The sequence below is a fragment of the Mangifera indica genome, chromosome 4 (genome assembly GCF_011075055.1).
Source record: "Mangifera indica cultivar Alphonso chromosome 4, CATAS_Mindica_2.1, whole genome shotgun sequence".
Lineage (NCBI taxonomy): Eukaryota > Viridiplantae > Streptophyta > Magnoliopsida > Sapindales > Anacardiaceae > Mangifera > Mangifera indica.
The window spans coordinates 12,343,239-12,367,886 of NC_058140.1; the positions used below are offsets into that span (position 1 = coordinate 12,343,239).

The window sequence follows — 24,648 nt, forward strand, 5'->3', positions numbered from 1 at the left end:
TGATCCAAGAGTCTTGATTTTCAGAGGTAAAATTCCCTGTATAATTTATGGAGACTTCAAAAAATTATTATATTAATGAACCTATAAATAGACATAACAACGAAACAAATAGGAGATGAATACTTTAATCTTTATCACGTCTCAATAGAGAAATTTATAACCCCCTATCATATTGGAAATAGCTTCAAATCAACAATCCATGTTGTTTGAAAGCACTTAGTATGTTGTTGTTAATTCATATGACACATTTGTTTTAAGACATTTCAACGAAAACATATTTAATAAGTTATGAAACACAATAAATTATATATATTTGATCAAGTTCTTTTAATTACTCGAAATTCTTGCTCGTGGTTTGCTTTTATACACTTAATAAGTTAAGAATTTTATCTTCAAACTTTGTAATTATAACACGTTTGCTAGACTCATCACCTTATAAACTCTTATTTGTCTATTAAACCTCATAACAAAATTACAATTATATCAATTTTATATAAGAAATGAGTTAATTTTTAATATAGATACATTTATTTAGAAGAACAGACTTTAAATTAGAATTTTATACATTAAAAAATATTTAAATAAAAAAAATTCAATTTGTCCCCCTTATATAGAATACATCAACAAACACCCATAATTTAAAACTTTCATTCCACCCCCAACCCCCACCATGTGAATCATATAGCGGGAAAACTTTAAAAAATCATAATTTACCCCCACCACACGAATTTGTGTATCAACCTATTTTACAAATTTATACTTTTGCCACACAATTTACTGTTTAAGAGATTGTACTTTAGCCCCCAACCTCATGAATTTTATGGTCCAAAAAGTTTAAAAAATACATAAAACCTTTCTGTCTCCACAAAATCTCACCACACGAATTCGTGTGGTGAACAAAAACTTTGTGTGGTGAGATTTTATCTCCCAAACTTTGTTTTTCAAATCTTATTTTATCAATAATAAACTCTATACCTAATCTAACACAAAAACCCTAAAAAAATTAAGTCAAAATGCTAACAAATCAAACAATTTAATCAAATATTTCAATTTGAAACCCTAAGTTTAAACACCAAAATACTGCATCCAATTGATTAAATATTATACTAAAATATATAAAAATATGATAAAACTTATTTTACTAACCTTTTCATCTATTTTAGTTACTGGAAACATCACCACATTTGTCTGAGAAAATCAGTCTGAACGCCTACAATTTCATGCATCCAAATATGTGATTTCGTGTGACTGGAAAGGAAATTTTTTTGTTTTCTTCTTTATTTAATGAAAGACATTTTCATCTTTATGGTAAAATAAGACAATTTTGTTTATATTTAAAAAGATTAGATAAATTCTTTTTGACCCCTAAAGTTTGAGTAATTTATTGAGTTTCCTTTAAAAATTTAAAAAAGTAATAAAAAAATATATAATATAACGGCCCAACATGCAAATCACGCGATCTTTTTCGTTAATATATTACAAATTTTTTGTTAAATTATAAATATAATTAACTAAATTATTTTTTCCAGTTGTTGTATTCTTATTGTTAATATATATTTTTCTTAAAAGATGATACTTTTATTATAAAATTTTAATAAGAATAAAATTATTATAAAATTAAATTTGCCTATTTTAATAATGAATGTAAATGTGATATTCATATTATATTGTACGATAAAACTATACATATAAATAATTACATATTTAATATATTTTATAAAATAATTAATTAATTTTAAATTAAAAATAAAATAATATTAAATTATATGATAATATATTATATATATATATTTATTATGCACTTAAAAGTAAATATATATAACATTATTCTACTCTATATTATTTGTAAAACTAAAAAAGGTAATGAAAAATAACCAAAAATTCAAACAACATAATGCTATAAATTAACGGATATTAAATAAATAATAAAATTATATATATAATTTTATATACAAATAATAATATATTATTAGACGAGAAAATAATTAAAAACTAAAAATATACTAATATTGGATAATATAATAATTGTTACAGATGCAGTGGCTTTCCACCGATAAAGTCAAGAAAATGGGTGGGAAAACATTTATTGGAGAGGCTGACGCAGGAGAAGAAATTTTGGCTAAAGGAGTATGAAAACATTAATGGCATTGAAAACTTGGCTTAGAAGGAAGCCGTTTTTGCTGACTGGAGGGGCGGCAATTCTCCTATAAATACCCCCCTCTCTTCATGTAATCGACACACCTTTCCTCACATAAAAAGCTTTCTTCTTTCTTCTTCATTTTGCTTCTTATTATAATTTCAGAAGCTTTCCTTCTATTAATTCAATAAATTACATTATTTTATAATACGTTATCAGCACCATCAACTCAGGTATATTATATCTTTATATTATGCCGTTATGCTACTTAAATATTATAAATACGGATATCCTAATTGTGATGTCCCAGTTGATTTTTAATTTCTGTTATATTTCTGCTTAATTTTTCTTTATAATTATATAATATTTGCAACCCGAAGTTTGCAAAATTGTAAACCTAGACCTGAAGTTCTGAAACTCTTGAATCTAGACCTGAAGTCTAGAATATCATAAATCTGAACCTGAAGTTCTGAATCCTATTTGTAACTTGAAATTTACAAAATTATGAATTTGGACCTGCAGTCCTGAATATCATGAATCTGGATCTGAAATCCTGAATATCATTCGTAACCCGAAGTTTACGAAATTATAAATTTGTGACCTGAAATCATAAATATTATTTATAACCTGAAGCTTACAAAAACCAAGAATCTGGATCAGAAGTCCTGATATTATTTAAATATTTATTGTATTCCATTTATTTGAATATTTATTTATTTGCATCTTTAATTATTTGTAAATTTATTTATTTGAATTTTTATTTTTATTTATATCCGATTTACAACCTGAAGCTTGTAAAATCGTGAGAATATATTTATATGGACCCGAGGTCCCAAGTTTTACGATTTACAACTTAAAGTTTGTAAAATCAAGAGAATACATATATATGGGCCAGAAGTCCCAAGTTTTATTAAAGTCTTTATTTTAATAATGATATCACCTTTACAATCTGAAGTTTGCATAAAGTGTGAAAAATATGGACTTGAAGTCCAAAACATAATCAGAATACGTATTATAATATTCTGAATACTAATTACAAAACCAGATGTTTTGTAGATATAGGATAATATATGGACCTGAAGCTTCCAAAATTAATCCCAATATTTCTCCTACAAAATCAGCTGTTTTGTACATATGAGATAATATTTGAACCTGAAGTTTCAAAGATTAACTCATATATATTGTATACAAAACCAGATGTTTTGTAAATATGACAATAATTGAATCTGAAGTTCCTAAAATTGGATGGATAATATTAAATGGGCTTTTTACATGAGTCACCACCTAGAATTTGTGAGCCTTGAAAAACTAACTAAATATAATGTCCCAGAAGGACAAATACAAGACTATTATTTTTCGGCATCATATCCCTAAAGGATTGCAAGCCGAAATATGGATATAATAATAAATCCATTAAATTTGTGGAGAAATTTAAAAAATAGATTTGAACATCAGATTCAATACTCCCAATGACTCTATATTTAGTATAACTTTGTAATATTCAGAATCTTTTCTTGAATGTGGAAAATAAAATATTTCTCACATTTTATTTTTACTCCTATAGTAGCAATATCAGAAAAAAAATTCTGAATTACTATTTTCTCATTATACATCGTTCCTTGAAGTGAACGTAACTACCAGAAGTTATGAGTATGAAATGCCTAAAATTTTTATAATTAAATCCATCATATATATTTATTTTGGAATCATACATATTATTTTATATTTTATTGTCATGTTCTCTTCCTTTCAATAGTTTGTGTACGTTATAACTAACGTAATTTAAATGAAAGGAAATGTACTCCAAAATTGAAGCGTTGACTTCAAAAGCTGATGTGGGAGACATGTGTTTGGTGGACAGTGCAACAACGCACACAATTCTCAAGGAAAAGAAAATTTTCTTATCTTTAGCATTAATTGAAGCTAAAATAACTACTATATCAGGATCAATTGATCTGATAGAAGGCTCCGAAAGAGCCACAATTATGTTAAACAATGGGACCAAATTAAGCATCAATGATGCACTATATTCAAGTAGATCCAGAAGAAATCTACTGAGTTTTAAATATATAAGAAAAAATGATTATCATCTTGAAACCATGAGTGAAAATGGTGCAAAATTCATCTGTATAACTAGTAATGCCTCTGGAAGAAGGCTTATACTAGAAAAATTACCTGTTTTATCATCTGGTTTGTATTATACAATCATAAAGACAATTGAAATCTACGTAGTATCGAACCAGAAGTTCGTTGATCCAAAAGCATTTATGCTTTGACATGATCGTTTAGGCCACCCAGGATCTACAATGATGCGTAGAATTATTGAAAATTCACATGGACATACATTACAGAATCATAAAATTTTAGTATCCAATGAACAATTTTGCACCGCCTGTTCTCAAGGCAAATTAGTAATAAGACAATCTCCCTCTAAAATTAGAGGTGAATTCCCATCATTCCTACAAAGGATTCAAGGAGATATATATGGACCCATTCATCCACCAAGTGGGCCATTTCGTTATTTTATGGTCTTAATTGATGCATCTGCATGATGGTCTCATGTTTGTTTATTGCCTAGTTAAAATGTTGCATTTGCTAAACTATTAGCACAAATTATCAAATTAAAGGCACATTTAGCAGATTATTCAGTCAAGTCAATACAGCTAGATAATGCTGGTGAATTTACATCCAAAACATTTGATGATTATTGCATGTCAATAGGGATTGAGGTTGAACATCCAGTCCCACATGTCCACACACAGAATGGATTAGCTAAGTCTCTTATCAAACGACTCCAGGTAATTGCACGAACTTTATTACTGAAAAGCCAATTACCTACTTCTATATGGGGACATGCTATATTACATGCTGCAGCATTAATTCGCTTGCGACCTTCTTCTTATCATCAATATTTTTCCCTACAATTGGTCCTTGGTTACCAACCTGATGTATCACATTTGAGAATATTTGATAGTGTTGTATATATCCCTATTGCGTCCCCTCAACGCACAAAAATAGGACCCCAATGTTGTTTGAAAATATATGTTGGATATAATTCACCATCTATTATCAAGTACCTGGAACCATTAACATGTGATCTTTTTACTGCACAATTTATAGATTGTCACTTTGATGAGATAACTTTTCCATCTTGAGGGGAAAAGAAAATGTCTCTTGAAGTTAGGCATGAACTTACTTGGTATGTACCTACCATGTCTCATTTAGATCCTCGCACATCCCAAAGTGAAACTGAAGTGCAAAGGATAGTGCGATTACAAATTATTGCCAACCAAATATCTGATGTATTTGTAGATACGACAAAAGTGATAAGATCACATGTTTCAGCTGCTAATGCACCGACAAGAATCAATGTGACTGCTGAACAGTCCATTCGAGTCGTGACTGATCTATCTATCTCACGCTAGAAGCGTGATAGACCTATTGGATCAAAGGACATTGTTCCTCGAAAAAGAAAGACAAATAATCAAACAAATATTCCTTCAGAAGAGGTTATGGTCGCTGAAGAGACTCAAGCCCCTGAAGTGACACAAACCTCTAAAGTGGTACAAAATCCTGAAGAACAGGAAAATGAGAATATTGAAATATCTTTAAATTATGTTCATACACAAGAAATGTAGAATCGTGAAACAATTATAGTTGATGATATATTCTCATTTGCAATAACTACTGAAATTCTGAATGATGATGATTTTGAGCCACGTACTATGGTTGAGTGCAAACAAAGACATGATTGGCCTAAATGGGAAGAAGCAATTCAAACAGAATTAGCTTCTCTAGCAAAACGTCAAATGTTTGGGCCTGTAGTTCCAACACCTCAAGACGTACAACCCATTGGATATAAATGGGTATTTGTGAGAAAAAGAAATGAGAAAAATGAAATTACTAGATATAAAGTCAGACTTGTAGCCCAAGGCTTTTCCCGAAGGCCTGGTATAGACTTTGATGAAACATATGCACCTGTAATGGATATAATCACATTCAGATATTTAATCAGTTTAACAGTCTCTGAAGGACTGGATATGCGTCTAATAGACATAGTTACTGCTTATTTATATGAAAATTTGGACACTAAAATTTACATGAAACTCCCTGAAGGATACAAATTGCCTGAAGCAAAAAGGGTCAATTCAAGAGGCATGTACTCAATTAAATTACAACGATCATTGTATGGATTAAAATAATCCGAACGTATGTGGTACAATCGCCTCAGTGAATATTTGAAAAAAGAGGGCTATATAAATGACCCTATATGTCTATGTGTCTTTATCAAAAGGTCAGAATCGGGATTTGCTATTATAACAGTTTATGTTGATGACATAAATTTAATTGGGACTCCTGAAGAGCTCTCAAAAACTGTTGAATATCTGAAAAAAGAATTTGAAATAAAAGATTTGGGGAAAACAAAATACTGTCTCAGCCTGCAGATCGAGCACAATTCAAATGGAATACTTATCTATCAATCAACGTATATTGAAAAATTATTAAAACGTTTTAATATGGATAAAGTTTATTCTTTGAGCACCCCAATGGTTGTTCGGTCTCTTGATCCAAAAAAGTACCCATTTCGTCCTAAAGAAAAAGATGAAAAGATACTTGGTCCTGAAGTACCATATCTTAATGTCATTGGAGCCTTATTATATTTAGCCCAATGCACGAGACTAGATATATCCTTTGCAGTTAATTTATTAGCCCGATTTAGCTCTGCACCAACCCATCGTCACTGGAACGGAATCAAACATATACTCCGTTATCTATGTGGAGCTAGAGATTTGAGATTATTCTATTCTGTCAAATCCCCTAAAAATCCTAGTTTTGTTGGATATACAGATGCTGGTTATCTTTCTGACCCCCATAAGGCCTGTTCACAAACATGATATGTTTTCACTTATAATGACATAGTTATATCATGACGCTCCACCAAGCAGACCTTAGTTGCAACTTCTTCAAATCATTCAGAAATTTTAGCTCTCCATGAAGCCAGTCGTGAATGTATATGATTACGGTCTGTCATCCATCATATTCAGAATGCATGCAGTCTTCCTTCTATAACAAACACTCTTTCCATATTATATGAAGACAATGCAACATGTATTGCTCAAATTAGAGGTGGATATATCAAAAGAGACAGAATCAAACATATCTCACCGAAGTTCTTTTGCACTCATGAGCTCCAGCAGAGTAAAAAGATTGATGTCAAGCAAATAAGATCCAGTGAGAATCTTGCAGATTTGTTCACTAAGACACTACCGACATCAACATTTGAGAAGTTAGTGTATAACATCGGTATGCGGCGGCTCAACAAGCAACCAAGTTAATCCTACTACAAAGAGAGGGAGCGTTCATCAGGGGGAGCATTCATCAGGCAAAATTTTGAAGTTTATCCAATACTGGACAAAAGGTGCACTGTACTCTTTTTCCCTTCACTAGGTTTTGTCCCACTGGGTTTTCTTAGTAAGGTTTTTAATGAGGTAGTTTAAGCACGTCCAACGCCAACTTACAGGGCATTTAATAATTATGTTCCTTTGCTTTGGTTTTTATCCCACTGGGTTTTTCCTTAATAAGGTTAATATAATTATCTGTAAGTGATGAAAATCCAAGGGGGAATGTTACAGATGCAATGGCTTTCCACCAATAAAGTCAAGAAAATGGGTGGGAAAACATTTATTGGAGAGGCTGACGCAGGAGAAGAAATTTTGGCTAAAGGAGTATGAAAACATTAATGGTATTGGAAACTTGACTTAGAAGGAAACCGTTTTTGCTGACTGGAGGGGCGGCAATTCTCCTATAAAAACCCCCCTCTTCATGTAATCGACACACCTTTCTTCACATAAAAAGCTTTCTTCTTTCTTCTTTCTTCTTCCTTCTTCATTTTGCTTCTTACTATAATTTCAGAAGCTTTCCTTCTATTAATTCAATAAATTACATTATTTTATAACAATAATAATCAATTTTCATGCAGTGTAACAGACTTCTAAGCAAATGACGAAAGTAGCTAAGCTCACCTACTATTCTGTTGTCTTTGTATGACTTTTGGCTTTCACCTTCCTCTGGTAGGAAAAACAGCTTAAACGACATAAAGCGACCAATAATTCACCCACTTTTATTTTTCTATATCAATGCCATAAAATCTGGATATCTCCTTGTCTCTCTCATTTTCATCCACCAATAATGGATTCAAGCAGCAACTCTGAGATTTCCCATGATTTTCCTCCATTTTTCAAAGTTTACAAAGATGGCCGAGTAGAGCGTTACACGATCCTGGACGGTGCCCCCAAGCATGTTCCTGCGGGTCTAGAGCCAGTGCCAGGAATCCAGTCCAAAGATGTTGTCGTCTCGTCGGAAACTGGCGTCAAGGCCAGAATATTTCTTCCCAAAATCGATGGCCCTGGTGAAAGATTTCCAGTTTTGGTCCATTACCACGGTGGTGGCTTCTGCCTGGGGTCGCCGTTTGATTCAGTCTCTCAAAATTTTCTCACTTATCTAGTAACCCATGCCAATGTCATAGCTATTTCTATCGACTATAGGCTCGCCCCTGAGCACCCTTTACCAATTGCATATGATGACTCATTGGCCACGCTGCAGTGGATTGCATCGCACTCTGAAGGATCTGGACCCGAACCATGGTTGAACGAATATGCGGATCTTGGGCGCGTTTTCTTGGTGGGTGAGAGCGCCGGAGCCAATATAGCGCATTACGTGGCGGTTCAAGCTGGCACTATTGGGTTGGATGGGTTGAAAATAAATGGGGTGCTTATTGTGCACCCATTCTTCGGAGGTAAAGAAGTTGATAAGATGTACAAGTACTTGTGTCCGACTAGCAGTGGGCGTGACGATGACCCGAAATTGAACCCGGGAGTGGATCCGAATCTGAAGAACATGGGTTGTGATAGGGTGTTGGTGTGTGTGGCTGAGAAAGATTGGCTTAGAAACAGAGGTGAGGCTTACTATGAGACTTTGGCAAAAAGTGAGTGGGGTGGGAAAGTTGAATTTTATGAAACTTTAGATGGAGAACACTGCTTTCATATGTTCAATACCCACACTGAGAAGGCTGCACCATTGTTGAAGAAAATGGTTGACTTCATAACTCAAGAATAGGTTAAGTTGGGTGTTTTTTTTTCAGATGTTGTATGCTTGTGTCGTGTGATCTGGTGAAAAATAATGCAAAAATATATTGTAATTTAAAGAAAATTGATCCAAGAGTCTTGATTTTTAGAAGTAAAATTCCCTATATAATTTATGGAGACTTCAAAAAATTATCTATATTAATGGATTTATAATTCAACATGGCAATGAGACGAATAGGGGACGAATACCTTAATCCCTATCTCGTTTCAGTAAAGAAAACTTTTTCCAGTTTTTGCCCCATCCCCAATATGAAAATGACAAAATTCCCCATCTCCTTTTAGTAGGAAAAATCTCTCCTCTTCCCCTACCCATTCTCACAGATAAAATTTTCTATACTTTTTCATCCTGTTCCCATTTAAAAAAAAATAGAATATTTATTTTAGTTTTATGATATATTTATAATAATTCAAAATTGGTAAGAGTATTCAAAATGTAAAGGTTTAACGAATTTGTAAGAGAATGGAAAAATCAGAGAGGGACAAACCGGGTTACATTAATCCATGTTCCGACTGTTTTTATCAGAATCCCCTCCCCCTTTCAGGGAGAGGCGGCTAAAAACCCAAATTTGTGACGGCATTGCCATCTCTAACTAGAAGGTGCCAATATCATGTTTCTTATCCACTTTTCAATTTCTTATTGTATTAGCTTGCCATAACTCGTGCCAGAATATACGTAAAGTTATGTCAATAATTCATCTACCATTCCTACAAGCAAAGTAGATTGACCCTTTATGACTTCTAGATAATAATTCTTATCTTTGTTTTAAGCCTTATTGACCAAAACAAATTTATAAACTCAAAAACTCTTCCTAGTTTCTCTCTGAAATTTTGCAATGATTTCAAGCTCTAAAGAAATAATCCATGATTTCCCACCTTTCTTCAAAGTTTACAAAGATGGCACCATAGAGAGATACATAATTGCAGACTATGTTCCAACGGGTCTCGATCCAACAACCGGAATCCAAACCAAAGACGTCGTGATTTCGCCAGAAACCGGCGTAAAAGTCCGGCTTTTCATCACAAAATTGGACGGCCCAAATAAAAAGCTTCCAGTTGTGGTCCACTTCCACGGTGGTGGCTTTTCCATTGGATCAGCCTTTGACACACCAGCAAACAACTTTCTCAAGTTTTTGGTCTCTCAAGTTGAGATTATAGCCATATCCATTGACTACCGGCTGGGCCCAGAAAACCTTCTTCCAATTGCCTATAATGACTCATGGGAGGGACTACAGTGGGTTGCTAGCCACTCCCTTGGGCTAGGTCCCGAGCCATGGCTTAACGAATATGCGGATCTTGGACAAGTTTTCTTGGCAGGTGAGAGCGCCGGAGCTAATATAGCCCATCACGTGGCAATCCGAGCTGGCACTACTGGATTGGTTGGTTCTAAAGTTATCGGGGCCCTAATAGTGCATCCATTCTTTGTAGGCAAAGAAGTTGATGAAATGTACAAGTATATCTGTCCAACAAGTAGCGGATGTGACGATGACCCGAAATTGAACCCGAGCGTGGATCCGAATTTGAAGAGTATGGGGTGTGATAAAGTGCTGGTGTTTGTTGCAGAGAAAGATAGGCTTAGAAATTTAGGTGTGGGCTACTACGAGAGTTTAGTCAACAGTGAGTGGCCTGGGAAAGTCGAATTATACGAGACTTTAGGGGAAGATCATTGCTTTCATTTGTTTAATCTCAACAGTGAGAAGGCCAGGGCCCTGATGAAGAAAATGGTTGATTTCATCACTCAATATTGAACACTCCATAATGTTCTTGTTGAGGAAATATATATGTTGTCCCGTCCCCTAAATATTATTCGAGTGTTGTAACAATAAATAATAATGTCTTGTACCCAATTTAATTTTTGTAAAATAAATATTATTCAGCTTTGCATTTGCCATTCAAGGCGTTTGGTTATGAGATTTTAAATATTATCTTAGTAATCTATATTTTATTATTTATATTATCTTATTTAGTTTATCAGTAATAAAAAATTATGATAATTTTCTATGATCTATAATAATGTGACAAATAATATAGATAATAATTTGGTTGCCACATTTACTTAAGGTATTAAAAGGTAATATTGATTTTATTATAATTATATTATTATTTATTAATTTTTTAAGATAAAAATAAATTTATTTTTAATTAATATAACAAATAATATATAAATATTTAAAAATAATTATATTCAAGGGCATTTAAGTAAAATAATTTACCATTATTCTTTTATTAACTTTAATCAAACAAAATAATTATTTATACCATCTATTTTTATCAAATTTTATCAAACGAAGTAATTATTTATACTCAGTAATATTCTAAATAATCATCTTCAAGATAATCTTTCTATTTTGGTAATAAAATATTACCCAAATTAAATGCGAGTTTTTCTCATATCATCGGTGGTTGAAGCCAATTGGCTCTTTAAGTACCCTTTACCAAAACCAAGGCTCATGCGTGGGGCTACAATGGATTGCTTCTCAAGCAAACATGCAAGGGCCCGAAACGTGGCTCCACCAACATGTAGATTTCAGGTGGGTTTTTTTTATCGGGTGAGAGTGTCGGAGCTAATATAGCCCATTGTGTAGCAGCCCAAGCTAGCTCAAACGGGTTAGCGGGTTTGAACATTGTGTACCTATGCTTTGGGGGCAAAGAGCCCGATGAATTGTATTTGTCCAAAGAGCACCGGGTTTGACAAAGACCCGATACTAAATCCGGAAGTGGATCCAAATTTGAATAACACGAATTGTTGCAAGGTTTTGGTGTGGGGGGCAGAGAAAGATGGCCTAAAAAATAGAGGTGTGTGTTATTATTACAAGGTCTTGAGAATTTTATGAGGCTCTTTGGGAAAGATCATTGCTTATATGAGACTCTTGGGGAAAGTCATTGCTTATATCTCTACAATCCCAAAGATGTGAACGTTGGGCCCCTGATGAAAAGGCTAGTTGATTCAATTAAGACATGAGTAATTGTTACTTCTTCTAGCTTGTGAAATTTATGTGTAAAGCTACACACACCTCTATGTGTCCAAAGAGCACCGGGTTTGACAAAGACCTGATACTAAATCCGGAAGTGGATCTAAATTTGAATAACATGAATTGTTGCAAGGTTTTGGTGTGGGGGGCAGAGAAAGATAGCCTGAAAAATAGAGGTGTGTGTTATTATTACGAGGTCTTGAGAATTTTATGAGGCTCTTTGGGAAAGATCATTGCTTATATGAGACTCTTGGGGAAAGTCATTGCTTATATCTCTACAATCCCGAAGATGTGAACGTTGGGCCCTTGATGAAAAGACTAGTTGATTCAATTAAGACATGAGTAATTGTTACTTCTTCTAACTTGTGAAATTTATGTGTAAAGCTTAGAAGGGCCCTTTACACTCAATTGAGAGTGTTTTCTTCTTTTTAAGGCCAATTGGAAATATCCCACTAAAGGTTTGATAAGACGATATCCCACCCTAAAAAGTTCAGAAATATCATTTTCACGCTTGTTGATCAAAGTCAACAATTAGTTTTTAATCATAAGAGAGTGAGAGTATTGTATTTTTTCTTCTAAATATTATAATATGATCAATATCACTTATATTTATAATAGTATAAACATATTATACTCTAACCTTGAATATTTCATTTTTTTCATTTTTTCTCTCATTACCCTTAATAAATTTAAAAATTAATAATTATCAACATTCATTACTAAGAAGGTTGAGAATCGCATCTATTAGTACAATTATAATTAAAATCATATCAAATCAATATAATTTTCTATTGCAAAACAATTATTCATGTAGTTAACTTAAGGACAATGGTTTACGACTTTGGAAATTAACGTTCAATCTCATTTACTTTGAACGTTCCCTTATTCTCTCTCATAATCTATTTATTTAATGTATTTTTATCTTTTTCTATATGAATGATCATACTATATTTCATAATAAGTGTTCATTGCGATCTAGTTTATATTGTAGAAATACTCATACTTATTCTTGTGATGGGTATCCTTGGAACTATCATTCCATTGTATATGTTGTAGGAACAATAATTTCATTATATCTATCATGATGCGAAAACTCTAATTTGCTAAAGAACAATCATTTCTTCTTTAGAACAATCATTCTATTGCATATATACAGATGAAATATGGCTATATCCATTGCAATCCTTAATTCTAGCATATCCATTACATTTCTTAACTCCCAAAATGCATTACGATCCAAAATACATCTCAAGATACAACCATTTTTATCACATAAATTCATATTTCATACTTATTCATAATTTAAAACATTCATCACCAAATACCGAAATGTATGCATACAAAATTCTAGATAACTTGGACTCATTATACCAATCATTCATTTAACTACGATTATCTCACAAATTCATAATTTATGCACAATATTCATTCTAATAATCACAATAACGTATAATTTCATTGTATCAGTAAACCAAACACCAAACAACAAGAATTCTCCTACTTATTTGGTCGCTTTGCCATTGAATTTGATGCTGATTTCATTTTTCTTGTAACAATCTCCCTTCTCTAACAACTAGAAATTGATCAAAATGCGATAAGAAACAATTTTTAGTGAATATTTTGCATACGTGAGTAAGGCCAAATTGTGGGGTTGTGATTCCTTAAATAGAATTTCAATTAGATAATTGTTAAAATAGATGTTCATCTTGATGGAACAATGGTTTGCCACTTATTCCTCTTATAATGTGTGTGTTATCTGAATCGTCCACTTGACACTTGCTAAACAAACAATCACCCTCTAGTATGACTATGCAACGCCTAAATTTTTTAGTTTAGACAAATCTTTACTTAATCTCACATTAAAATAAAAATATTGCTTCAAAATTAGACTTAATTAAATTAGAGGCAAAAACATACTTGTGCCTATCCATAATTATTTCACATTTCGCACAAATTTTAATTCAATCTCACAACAATTATTTAAAAAAAAAAACAGTAGAAATAATGGAAAAACAAAGTAAATTACTTAGAATTATAAAATTGTTATCGAATTTCATGTTTTTCAAATGAAAAGTCACTGAAAATCTTGATAGAAATGAGATGAATAGGCTAGGATCATTAGTTATTAGTATCCTATAACATATGATATGTATTTTATGATATGATACGATACAAGTAAAAAATGATATATATTATGAAGTGTATCGAATTAATACAATACAGTAGATGTATTATATGATATAATATATATTATTGATATAAATTGATATACTTTAAAAAAAATGATTATATAATATAAGTATATATAAAAAATTTTAATTTTTAAGTATTTATAATATTTTTTAAAATGATGATATATTAATTAATTTTTTTATTATTTTATTTTTTAAAAATTATATTATACAATATAATATTTAATATATAATATAAAAAATATATTTTTAATATATAATATGATATATAATTTAATTAATTTTCATAATAATAATTGCCCTAAGAATAGATGGGGAACAATGAGTATTAATCCTTTTTACTAAATTCCTGTAATTGCTAAAATATCGGCTAATTAATATATGTTAGTTTGACCGATATAATTAAATTCCCTAATAACTATAATCAACAACTCCACCGGCAAAAAATTAATTTTGAGCAACTTTTTGGTTCAATATATCAGGCTCTTGCTTGTAAACAATCCAATTCAAGTTTTCAAAAAACTCAGAGATGGAATCAAGCTCAAAGGAAATCACCCATAATTTTCCTCCCTTCTTCAAAGTTTACAAAGAAGGCCGCGTAGAGAGATACGAAATCTGGGAAACTGCTAAGGCTGGCGATGACCCAATTACAGGAGTCCAGACAAAAGACGTCGTCGTTGTGCAAGAATCGGGTCTTAAGGCCCGCATTTTCATCCCCAAGATCGACGGCCCGCATCAAAAGCTGCCGCTTCTTATTCACTATCACGGAGGAGGCTTCTGCCTTGGATCGGCCTTTGGGACTAGAACAAAGAAATTTCTCACTTCGATTGTCTCCAGAGCCAAAATCATTGCCATTTCAATCGATTACAGTTTAGCCCCTGAACACCCTCTGCCAACTGCTTATATAGATTCATGGACCGCGCTGCAATGGGTTGCAACCCACTCTGATGGCCGTGGACCCGAACCATGGATTAACGATCATGCGGATCTCCAGCGGGTCTTTCTCACAGGCGAGAGCGCCGGAGCCAATATTGCCCATTATGTGGCAGTCCAAGCGGGCGTTACCCGGTTGGCGGGCTTAAAAGTCGAAGGTTTGCTGATCGTACACCCGTTCTTTGGGGGTAAAGAGCCCGATTTAATGTACAAGTTTATGTGCCCGACGAGCAGCGGATGTGACGATGAGCCGAAATTGAACCCAGCAGTGGATCCGAACTTGAAGAGCATCGTGGGTGAAAGAATGCTGGTTTGCGTGGCGGAGAAAGATTGGCTGAGAAATAGAGGCGTGGCGTATTTTGAGACTTTGCAGCGGGCTGGCAAAGTTGAGCTATTTGAGACTGACGGGGAAGGCCATTGCTTTCATTTGTTCAACCCCGACAGCGAGAAGGCTGAACCTTTGCTTCAGAAAATGATTCACTTCATCAATCAGTAGTGCTTTTTTGGGTTTTAGTTTATGACTTCTATTAATCCACGATTGTACTCGTTTTCAATGAATCCTCTTAATGATAATGCAATATCTATATTATGATATTTTCATTGATACGGTTAAGATGTGATAATATCATTCATTTATTTGATATACTAATTATGAATCTAATAATTATTCTCTTAGTTTAATGTACAATCAACAAGGATGGGAGTCTGAGTTTACTAAAGGAAAAATCTAATATTTTTAGGTATGCAGAATAACTACTTTTCACTGTAGGTTAGATGAAACATAATTTAAGTTTGAAAGTCTCTCCCTTGCATGGTAAAATTACTAATAAAATTTTACCATAATTTTAGAATTCAATAGTATTATCTCTTTCTGCTTACAACAGAGGCGAAAGCAGGAAGGCATGGATGGCCCATAAAAAAGGTTCTTTTTTGTTTGCTCCTTTTAAAATTAAGGACTTACAGTTGAAGTGTGGAATGTTAGGTGATCATGGAAACAACAAATTGTAGGGCTCTATATGGATTCGCATCATCACCATAACTAATATCAATCACCTGAAAATTTTCACTATCTTAATCTCATCTTCATTCCGATCTACCAATTCTCTTCTTCAATGTCATCAATCGACTCCCAAGTTGCCAAAGAGCTTCGCTTCTTCCGAGTTTACAACGACGGACGCATCGAGTTGTTCCGTCCACACTGGGACAAGATCCCACCCTGCGATGACCCCATTACCGGAGTCCGTTCCAAAGACGTTACCATCTCCTCCGACCCTCCCGTATCCGCCCGTATTTTCATTCCTAAACTCACAAGCCCCACGCACAAGTTTCCTCTCTTACTCTACATCCACGGCGGTGGCTTCTGCATACTCTCTCCCTTTTCTCCACTATACCACAACTTCTGTAGCACCGTTTCAGCACAAGCAGGCGTCATAGTCGTCTCCGTCGAGTACGGACTCTTCCCGACCCGACCTATTCCCGCTTGTTACGATGACTCATGGGCCGCACTCCAGTGGGTGGCGTCGCACGTCAGTGGAAATGGACCTGAGCCTTGGTTGAACCATCATGCCGATTTCAGCAAACTTCATATCGGAGGAGACAGTGCAGGAGGGAATATCTCGCATACTTTGGCGTTCCGGGTCGGGTCAATTGGGTTACCGGGTGTGAAAGTAGATGGTGTGATTTTAGTTCATCCGTATTTTGGTGGGACGGAAGATGATGAAACGTGGTTGTTTATGAATCCAACCAACGGTGGGTTGCAGGATCCTCGGCTGAAACCGCCGGCGGAGGATCTGGGTAAGCTTGGGTGTGAAAGAGTACTGATATTTGTGGCTGAGAAAGATCATTTGTATACTCCGGGAAAAGAATACTATGAAGAATTGAAGAAAAGCGGATGGGGAGGGAAAGTTGAGTTGGTTGAAAATCATGGGGAAGAACATTGCTTCCATTTGCACGATCCCAAATACGAAAAAGCTATGGAGTTAACCAACAAGTTTGTTTCATTTATCAATCAAGCTTAGATCTCGTTATTGTAATAAATTTAAATAAAATGCGACTTTTTTTTTGTTTCAATGGAACTTAATGATTCAGCTCTGAAGTTAGGCGTGTAAATTTTTTTGATGAAAAAAATATTTAAGCAGACAATTATAAGAGATAAAACTAATTAGAAGGAATAATGAAATAAGTTTAACAATTAAAACATTTATTCAAAATACTTCCTATCAATTAAGTCAAATCAATTACATTACATGAGAAGTTGCATGACACTGGGGATGGTAACAGGGAAGGATGGGTAGGGGATATCAATCTGGGATAGAAAGGGGATATCAATCTTTGTTATTATCCCTTTAGGGGATATTAATCCCTGTTCTCATCTTCATAGGAGATATCAATTTTTGTTCTTAATCTGTCTCTGTTATGGGGATAACAAAAAATTTTTATCCCCTTTCTGCCAAAAAAAAATCTCTTTCCCATTCTCTCCCCTCCCTGTCCCTATAGGGAAAAATTCTGTCCATATCCCCTCCATGTCCCTGCGGGAAAAATCTCCTCCCCTTCCCCATAGAGAAAAATCATCTCTCAATCCCAATGAGTAAAAACCCCCTCTTTGTACTTGCAAATATAAATTTTAATTCTTTTCTGTTTTTTAATAGATAAAATAAATCATATTTTCCCAAAATATCATTTGCTACAAAAGTTTGTTACTTTAGTTCAAATACAAAATTTTCATAAAATTTGACAATATGCAATAATCAATCTCTTCATTAGTAGCTCTTTATATTGATATCTTCTTTAATTCTTCATATTGATACAAAGCAACATTTTAAAAACTAACTTGCAATAATCAATTTCAAAAGCAAAATTAATTTTAAAGTAGGTTATATAAAAATATCAGTGAATTTGTAATTAAAAATATAAAAATAATTAAAATATATTGAAAAATTGAAATCCACTTACATACCAAATATCAAGGTTGGACGATGAAACTCAAGTCCATGTCATCAATTATCAACTACCACACATGCAAAAAAATAGATAATAAATTCTTACAATAGTTTAAAAACTAATGTTTCATATTACACTTGAAAATAAAATTAATTATTTGATTTGATTTGAGAGATTAATGAAAAATACTTACTATTTTCTGAATCATTATCATCGTAGATTGTTGAACAAGATTTTTCACCTTTCAAGAAAATAAAAAAAAATTAACGGCTAACAAAATTTAATAATTATTAACTTTATATTAAAGTAGATAAAAATTAATTTTGTTACCTTTTAGGTCAACCCATAACCAATTTTGAGAACACATCAATGCGTTCAATATACCTTAATGAAGTCTATTGCAATGTGAACTTACTACATTTCCAACAATACTAAAAACAGACTTAGAAGTAATAGTAGAGACTAGAATAGCAAGAATATCTCGAGCAATTCTCTACAAGGTTGGATATTTAGGCCTATTTAACTTTCACCAAATCAATATATCAAAGTCTGAACTCCTAGGTAAAAGTTGCTTCTCTAAATAACATTCTAATTCAGACTTTCTTAAGATATTACTTGATTTTTATTTAATAAACACATCAAAATCTACTAAGTACTCCTCATCGCCGCAAAAATTAGATTGAGAAGAAGATAACTTAAACAAAGTTTGACTTCTACTACTTATATGCTTAGATTGATATTTATAAAACAAATCATGATAATACTATTGAATTCTAATTAGTGCTTCAGAAAATGATTCACTTCATCAATCAGAAGTAGTGCTTTTTTGGGCTTTAGTTTATGACTTCTATCAATCCACATTTGTACTCGTTTTTAATGAATCATCTTAGCAATAATGCAATATCTATAATATGATATTTTCATCAATATGATTAAGATGTGATAGTACTATATACAATATTTACAAAAACTTTTATTTATTTGATACAGTAATTGTGAATCTAATAATTATTCTCCTGATTTAATGGTTAATCAATACGAATGTGAATATCGGTCTACTAAAAGGAAAAATCTAATATTTTTTAAGGTATGCAGAATAACTACTTTTCACTGTAGATTGGATTAAACATAATTTTCTATAATTTAAGTTTGAAAGTCTCTTCCTTGCATGGTAAAATTACTAATAAAATTTGTTAGGTTATTTACAAAGTTAGTGACAAACACATTAAGATGAAGCAATTACAATTTGATGTGATTTCAATTCAACATGAACACATGGGATGATGTAAATATAATTAAGTTGGAGTCTTATGTAATTCAGTTAGAATCAAATTATAATTGATGTAATTTCAATCATAATTTTGAATTTGAATGATTTAATCAGTGTGATTGCGGAGTTGAGATTAACAAAAGTTATGGTTAAGAGTTTGGGTTTTAAAAAAAAAAAATTTTAACGAGGATTATAAATGATAAAATTTTAAGTTAATAAAAGAAAATAAATTTGTTTGTATTCGATGAAGGTGATACTGATATTCTAATATTTTATATTTTAAAAACTAACAAAAATACTTATTAAACTTATGATTGAAATTTGACGTAGACCAAATCTCTATTTCCTACCAAAGTTTTGGTGAAACGATGACTCATACTTAGTTTAAAAAAGTTAATTTTTCACTATTTTAAATTTTTATCAAAATTTATTAATTTTTTTATAAAATTGTTGAAAAGTAAAAAAAATAAAAATAAAACTAAACAACACTTTACCTCCAAAATTTTATTATCTAATTTTTATATCATAATTATAGCAATTTCAATTAAAAATAATAAAAAATTACTACTACAAATATAGTAAAGAGTGTCTCTAATATATAATTGTATATTTGAGAAAAATTGTAATTTTGAAAGTGTTAGGAGTGTTAATAAAATTCTAAAGTAGGTTTTATGAAATTAAAAAAAAATTTGGGGTGTTTTTGCAATTGAAAATTTTCAATATGCTTTTTAATAGTTTCAAAAATGATAATTATACTCTAAAGATCCAAACAAAATGTAATAACTTGGGGTTGTAATTTATTCAGATTACAAATTATTAAGGGCTAGAGCTATATTTTCAATATATATGGGGTGAATAAATGTCCATTTACCCATAGTAATATTAAAAGAAAAAAATTTACATTTTATAATATTGCTTACAATCTAGTTTGATAGATGTGTTATAGTAATCTTAATTATATCTTTATTATAATATTTGAAAAAATGCTATAAATTGTTTTTTGACAATTAAAACAAACAGTTGATTTTGACCAATTAGTGGAAAATTGATTTTTTCAAATTTAATGGTGAAAATTGTGATTCATCAAACGTTGGGTGGGCCATAGTATTTTGCCTTTTACATAAGGAAGAAAAGTGTTGTTTTTAAAGTTAAGGGTGGAAAAAATAATGGGGCCAAAAAAGGGTGGGAAATTGTGTTTCTGGCTTTTATTTTTTAAAAATAATCGACACAGAGCGAGAGAGACTGGTTGGTAGCTATCGTTGTGGTTTGTTTCGTTTCGCTTGGTCGCCCCTTTCTTCTTTAAGGTACGAATACGATGTTCTGAAATTTACAGTTCTTCAAGAAAACTTAATTACGTTCAACATTGGGGAAGTGGATTAGTGGTTTGTGTTTCATACGTTACGAGCCAAATAGATTCTTGTTGTGAAATCTGTTGGTTTGTGTGATCGGTTGTTGTTTGATTGGACAGTTATTGATAAGTACGGGAATTTTGGTTTATGGCGACAGCCGGTGATGATGACGGCGATGCGGTGCTGAGTGACGTGGAAGGTGAGATCGATGTGAGAGATTCATCTGAAGAGGAGGTTTCCGTCGAGAGATATAGGGAAGTGCTTGCAGAGTTAAATCGCGAGAGGCAAGCGCGACAAGCGGCGGAAAATTCGACGTCTGAATTGAGTGAGAAATTCAATAGGTTGAAGGCCCTAGCACACGAGTCAATCAAGAGGCGAGATGAGTATGCGAGACAGAGAGACGAAGCATTGCGTGAGAAGGAAGAGGTTACCAGATTGAATGAGAAGTTGTCAACGGAAGTTTCCGAAGCTAATAATGCCAAAGATGAGATTTTGAAGCAGTTAGATGAAATGACGAAAGCAAGAGATGGATTAAAATCGGAAATTGAGAATTCTGCTCACATGTTAGTGACAGGAATTGATAAAATATCAGGTAAAGTTAGTAATTTTAAGAATTTCTCGGCCAATGGATTGCCCAGGTCACAGAAATATACTGGCTTGCCAGCAGTTGCTTATGGGATCATAAAGAAAACGAACGAGATTGTAGAAGAGCTTGTTAAACAAATTGATTCAACTGCAAAGTCCAGGAATGACGTGAGAGAGCAGATGGAGCAGAGAAATTTTGAGATTGCCATTGAGGTTTCGGAGCTTGAAGCCACCATTAGTGGATTGAGAGAGGAGGTTGCAAAGAAAAGCAATATTATTGAGGGTTTGGAGAAGACTGTGAAAGAAAAAGATGAGAAGATTGCTGAGCTAGAAAATCAAGGTTTGGAGCTGAGGCAGTTAGTGGGTGAGTATGATGATAAGCTGAGGAATATTGAAACTAAAATGGAATCTCAGAGGCCTTTGTTGGTTGATCAGTTGAATTATGTATCCAAAATTCATGACCAAGCTTATAATGTGATTAAGTTTGTTGATGATGGTAATATGGATCAATTTGAGCTGTCTGAGTCATTATTTCTACCACAGGAAACTGATATGGAAGAGAACATACGTGCTACGTTGGCAGGAATGGAGTCTATATATCAGTTAATGAGAATAGTGGGTCAGAAGACAAGGGATTTGGTAGAGGAGAAGAATCGTGAGTTGAAGAATTTGAATGAAACAGTAGGCCAATTGGTTAAGGAAAAAGAACATATTGGTTCATTGCTCAGGAGTGCTTTGTCAAAGAGGATCACAGTAGATACATCTTCAAAAACAAATGAGTTGTTTCAGGTAGCAGAGAATGGTTTAAGAGAATCTGGGATAGATTTTAAGTTCGGTAAGCTTCTAGACAGGAAGGTTCCAGCTTCTCCTAGTGAAGCTGTTATGGAGACTGAGGAGGATGAAATATACACTTTGGTGAGTTTTCCTTTGACTTACTTTATGAAGTGTGCTTTTTTCTTAGTTGTTGGTTGAATTCACTTTCTTAGCAGCATTTTGTCCTTAACAAGGTCCTAATGCATTTACCCAGGCTGGTGCTTTGGAGAATATTGTGAAGGAATCTCAACTGGAGATCATTGGGCTACAGCATTCAGTGGAAGAATTAAGGTACTTTCTGCTGTTTACAAACTCATAAAGCTGCTACTATCTCTAATCACATATGCTCATTCAACATTCACTGACCAGATATTATTCTGTTCTGGTTACTACTTCAATATTTTAAGGGCAGAGTCAAACTTACTTAAAGAACATGTGGAGTTTCAAGCCAAGGAGCTCAGCCATAGAATGCAACAAATAGAGGAACTCAAAGATAAGGAAAAAGTGGCAAATGAAAATGTAAGTACTGTCTTTTGTTGAATGTTGTACAACAATTAAATATTACTTTTTCTAAGTTGTGTTGATTGATTACTAGGTAAGCATTCTTGTGGAACCATTTGTTGAATGGTCAAATTACTAGAGAACTGTGCGTTTTCTATTACCTTGAGTTATGATTTGGCCTATCTCTGTGAAGGTTGAGGGGCTTATGCTGGACATTGCTGCTGCTGAAGAAGAGATTACCAGATGGAAAGCAGCAGCTGAGCAAGAGGCTGATGCAGGCAAAGGTGTGGAACAAGAGTTTGTGTCACAGGTATGCTTGCTAATTTGGCTAGATTGATCCTGTTAGACCTGTGAGAGATACTTTCTTGCCTGATAGTCCTGTGTCACAGGTGTGGAACAAGATACTAATTAATGTGCAGAATCTGAAAAGTCATGGATGAGTGTTCATTGATGCTAACATCTATCAGTAATTGTTTAAATTTTTCTACATTATTATTACCATTGCCTAATATAATTGGTTAATACTTGGTATTTAAGAAGAAATAAGTTTCATAACCGGAATTGTAAAGTTAACCTTTGTTGAAGAAAAATGAGGATATTATTTTATACTAGAATTCTACTGCATACTCTGTAGAATTGGGTGCATAAAGGAAAATGTGTAGATAGGAAACTTTTTATAAAGCTTGTAATGAATTTCTATATATCCAGTTAACTATCTAAGCCAACTCCACACCAACTGATGCCTGAACACCAGTGCAAGCCTGATTTGTCTGATTCTAACTTTTCTCCAGTTTCTCTAGATGCATCAGCAAAATGCTACTTTGAAGGGCTGTTGTTCTGATGATGCTGAGGCATTTTGGCTATGTTACTAAGTTTGAGATGCTATACATGAAAGCTTAATGTTACACAGCTATATCATGCATTAAATGACCTCTTTGATATTATCATTTTTATTCTCTTCCCTCCTTTTGTTCAGTAGGTTTGCATAGAAATTCTGATATATTCACTGTACATTATGGTTTCTGCTGTATCATGCAGTTGTCAGGACTTAAACAAGAACTAGAAGAGATGAAACAGGCTTTGTTGGAATCAGAGAAGAAGCTGAAATTCAAAGAAGAAACAGCTGCTGCTGCTATGGCAGCAAGAGATGCGGCTGAGAAATCACTGAGGTTGGCAGATATGAGAGCATCCAGGCTGAGGGAAAGAGTTGAGGAGCTGAGCCGTCAGCTTGAAGAATATGAAACAATGGAAGACTCGAGAGGCCGAAATAGACCTAGATATGTGTGCTGGCCATGGCAATGGCTTGGTATGGACTTTGTGGGCATCCGCAAACCTGATTCACAACAACAGACCTCGAATGAAATGGAGCTCTCTGAACCCCTTGTCTGAATATAAGTGTTTCCTTTTCTCTTTCCTTGTTACTGTATTTATCTTAAACTCAAATTGTTACAAAAATGAAAAAAAAAAAAATATGGTAGCTTCTAGCACAACTTCATTCTTCAAGGCTCCCTAAGTTGGAAGTAATTTTTCTTGTTATCATGACTAATTTCTTAATATCTCTTATCACGATTTGGTTTGCAATAAAAGATCAGCAAAGTTTCTGCCTGAGTTCCTCTGTTTTTCACCTTACCACTTCTATTCCCAGTTTCTGTATTTTTCAAGGTTCATTGTCTAGTTTCATGTACTCAAATTGCTGTATAGGGGTGTGCGAAGCTCGGTTAGATCCTATTTGCAAAAATTTTCGAATTAAACTAAAAAAAAGTTTGAAAAAATATCAAATTAATTCAAACTATTTTATTTCAAATTAAACCAAT

The 24,648-nt window shown here is 33.2% G+C and overlaps 5 protein-coding genes across 5 annotated transcripts; all 5 read left to right on the top strand.

Moving 5' to 3' along the window:
• The first annotated feature begins 8,101 nt into the window (after positions 1 to 8,101).
• Positions 8,102 to 9,346, top strand: LOC123213089 (probable carboxylesterase 4, mitochondrial). The gene has a single exon (XM_044632448.1). It carries the CDS (start codon positions 8,327 to 8,329, stop codon positions 9,251 to 9,253), a length of 927 nt encoding a protein of 308 aa, XP_044488383.1. The 5' UTR covers positions 8,102 to 8,326; the 3' UTR covers positions 9,254 to 9,346.
• Positions 9,347 to 10,043: 697 nt separating this feature from the next.
• LOC123212976 (probable carboxylesterase 4, mitochondrial) lies at positions 10,044 to 11,170 on the top strand. The gene has a single exon (XM_044632256.1). It carries the CDS (start codon positions 10,116 to 10,118, stop codon positions 11,025 to 11,027), a length of 912 nt encoding a protein of 303 aa, XP_044488191.1. The 5' UTR covers positions 10,044 to 10,115; the 3' UTR covers positions 11,028 to 11,170.
• A 3,708-nt stretch (positions 11,171 to 14,878) lies between these two features.
• LOC123214137 (probable carboxylesterase 2) lies at positions 14,879 to 15,970 on the top strand. The gene has a single exon (XM_044633875.1). The coding sequence runs from the start codon at positions 14,973 to 14,975 to the stop codon at positions 15,870 to 15,872; it is 900 nt and encodes a 299-aa protein (XP_044489810.1). The 5' UTR covers positions 14,879 to 14,972; the 3' UTR covers positions 15,873 to 15,970.
• A 391-nt stretch (positions 15,971 to 16,361) lies between these two features.
• LOC123214136 (2-hydroxyisoflavanone dehydratase-like) lies at positions 16,362 to 17,446 on the top strand. The gene has a single exon (XM_044633874.1). The coding sequence runs from the start codon at positions 16,489 to 16,491 to the stop codon at positions 17,392 to 17,394; it is 906 nt and encodes a 301-aa protein (XP_044489809.1). The 5' UTR covers positions 16,362 to 16,488; the 3' UTR covers positions 17,395 to 17,446.
• Positions 17,447 to 20,746: 3,300 nt separating this feature from the next.
• Positions 20,747 to 24,442, top strand: LOC123213790 (paramyosin-like). The gene is made up of 6 exons (XM_044633367.1): positions 20,747 to 20,890; positions 21,055 to 22,435; positions 22,548 to 22,624; positions 22,741 to 22,852; positions 23,028 to 23,144; positions 23,873 to 24,442. Exons 2-6 carry the CDS (start codon positions 21,083 to 21,085, stop codon positions 24,221 to 24,223), a joined length of 2,010 nt encoding a protein of 669 aa, XP_044489302.1. The 5' UTR covers positions 20,747 to 20,890; positions 21,055 to 21,082; the 3' UTR covers positions 24,224 to 24,442.
• The last annotated feature ends 206 nt before the right edge of the window (positions 24,443 to 24,648 follow it).

What these genes read in the sequence shown, in the direction of transcription:
- LOC123212976 (XM_044632256.1), top strand. Translation starts at nt 10,116, where the DNA reads ATGATTTCAAGCTCTAAAGAAATAATCCATGATTTCCCACCTTTCTTC.
- LOC123213790 (XM_044633367.1), top strand. Translation starts at nt 21,083, where the DNA reads ATGGCGACAGCCGGTGATGATGACGGCGATGCGGTGCTGAGTGACGTG. An exon ending in AGGATGAAATATACACTTTG is followed by an intron (nt 22,436 to 22,547) that starts GTGAGTTTTCCT and finishes GCATTTACCCAG; the next exon opens with GCTGGTGCTTTGGAGAATAT. An exon ending in CATTCAGTGGAAGAATTAAG is followed by an intron (nt 22,625 to 22,740) that starts GTACTTTCTGCT and finishes CAATATTTTAAG; the next exon opens with GGCAGAGTCAAACTTACTTA.
- LOC123213089 (XM_044632448.1), top strand. Translation starts at nt 8,327, where the DNA reads ATGGATTCAAGCAGCAACTCTGAGATTTCCCATGATTTTCCTCCATTT.
- LOC123214136 (XM_044633874.1), top strand. Translation starts at nt 16,489, where the DNA reads ATGTCATCAATCGACTCCCAAGTTGCCAAAGAGCTTCGCTTCTTCCGA.
- LOC123214137 (XM_044633875.1), top strand. Translation starts at nt 14,973, where the DNA reads ATGGAATCAAGCTCAAAGGAAATCACCCATAATTTTCCTCCCTTCTTC.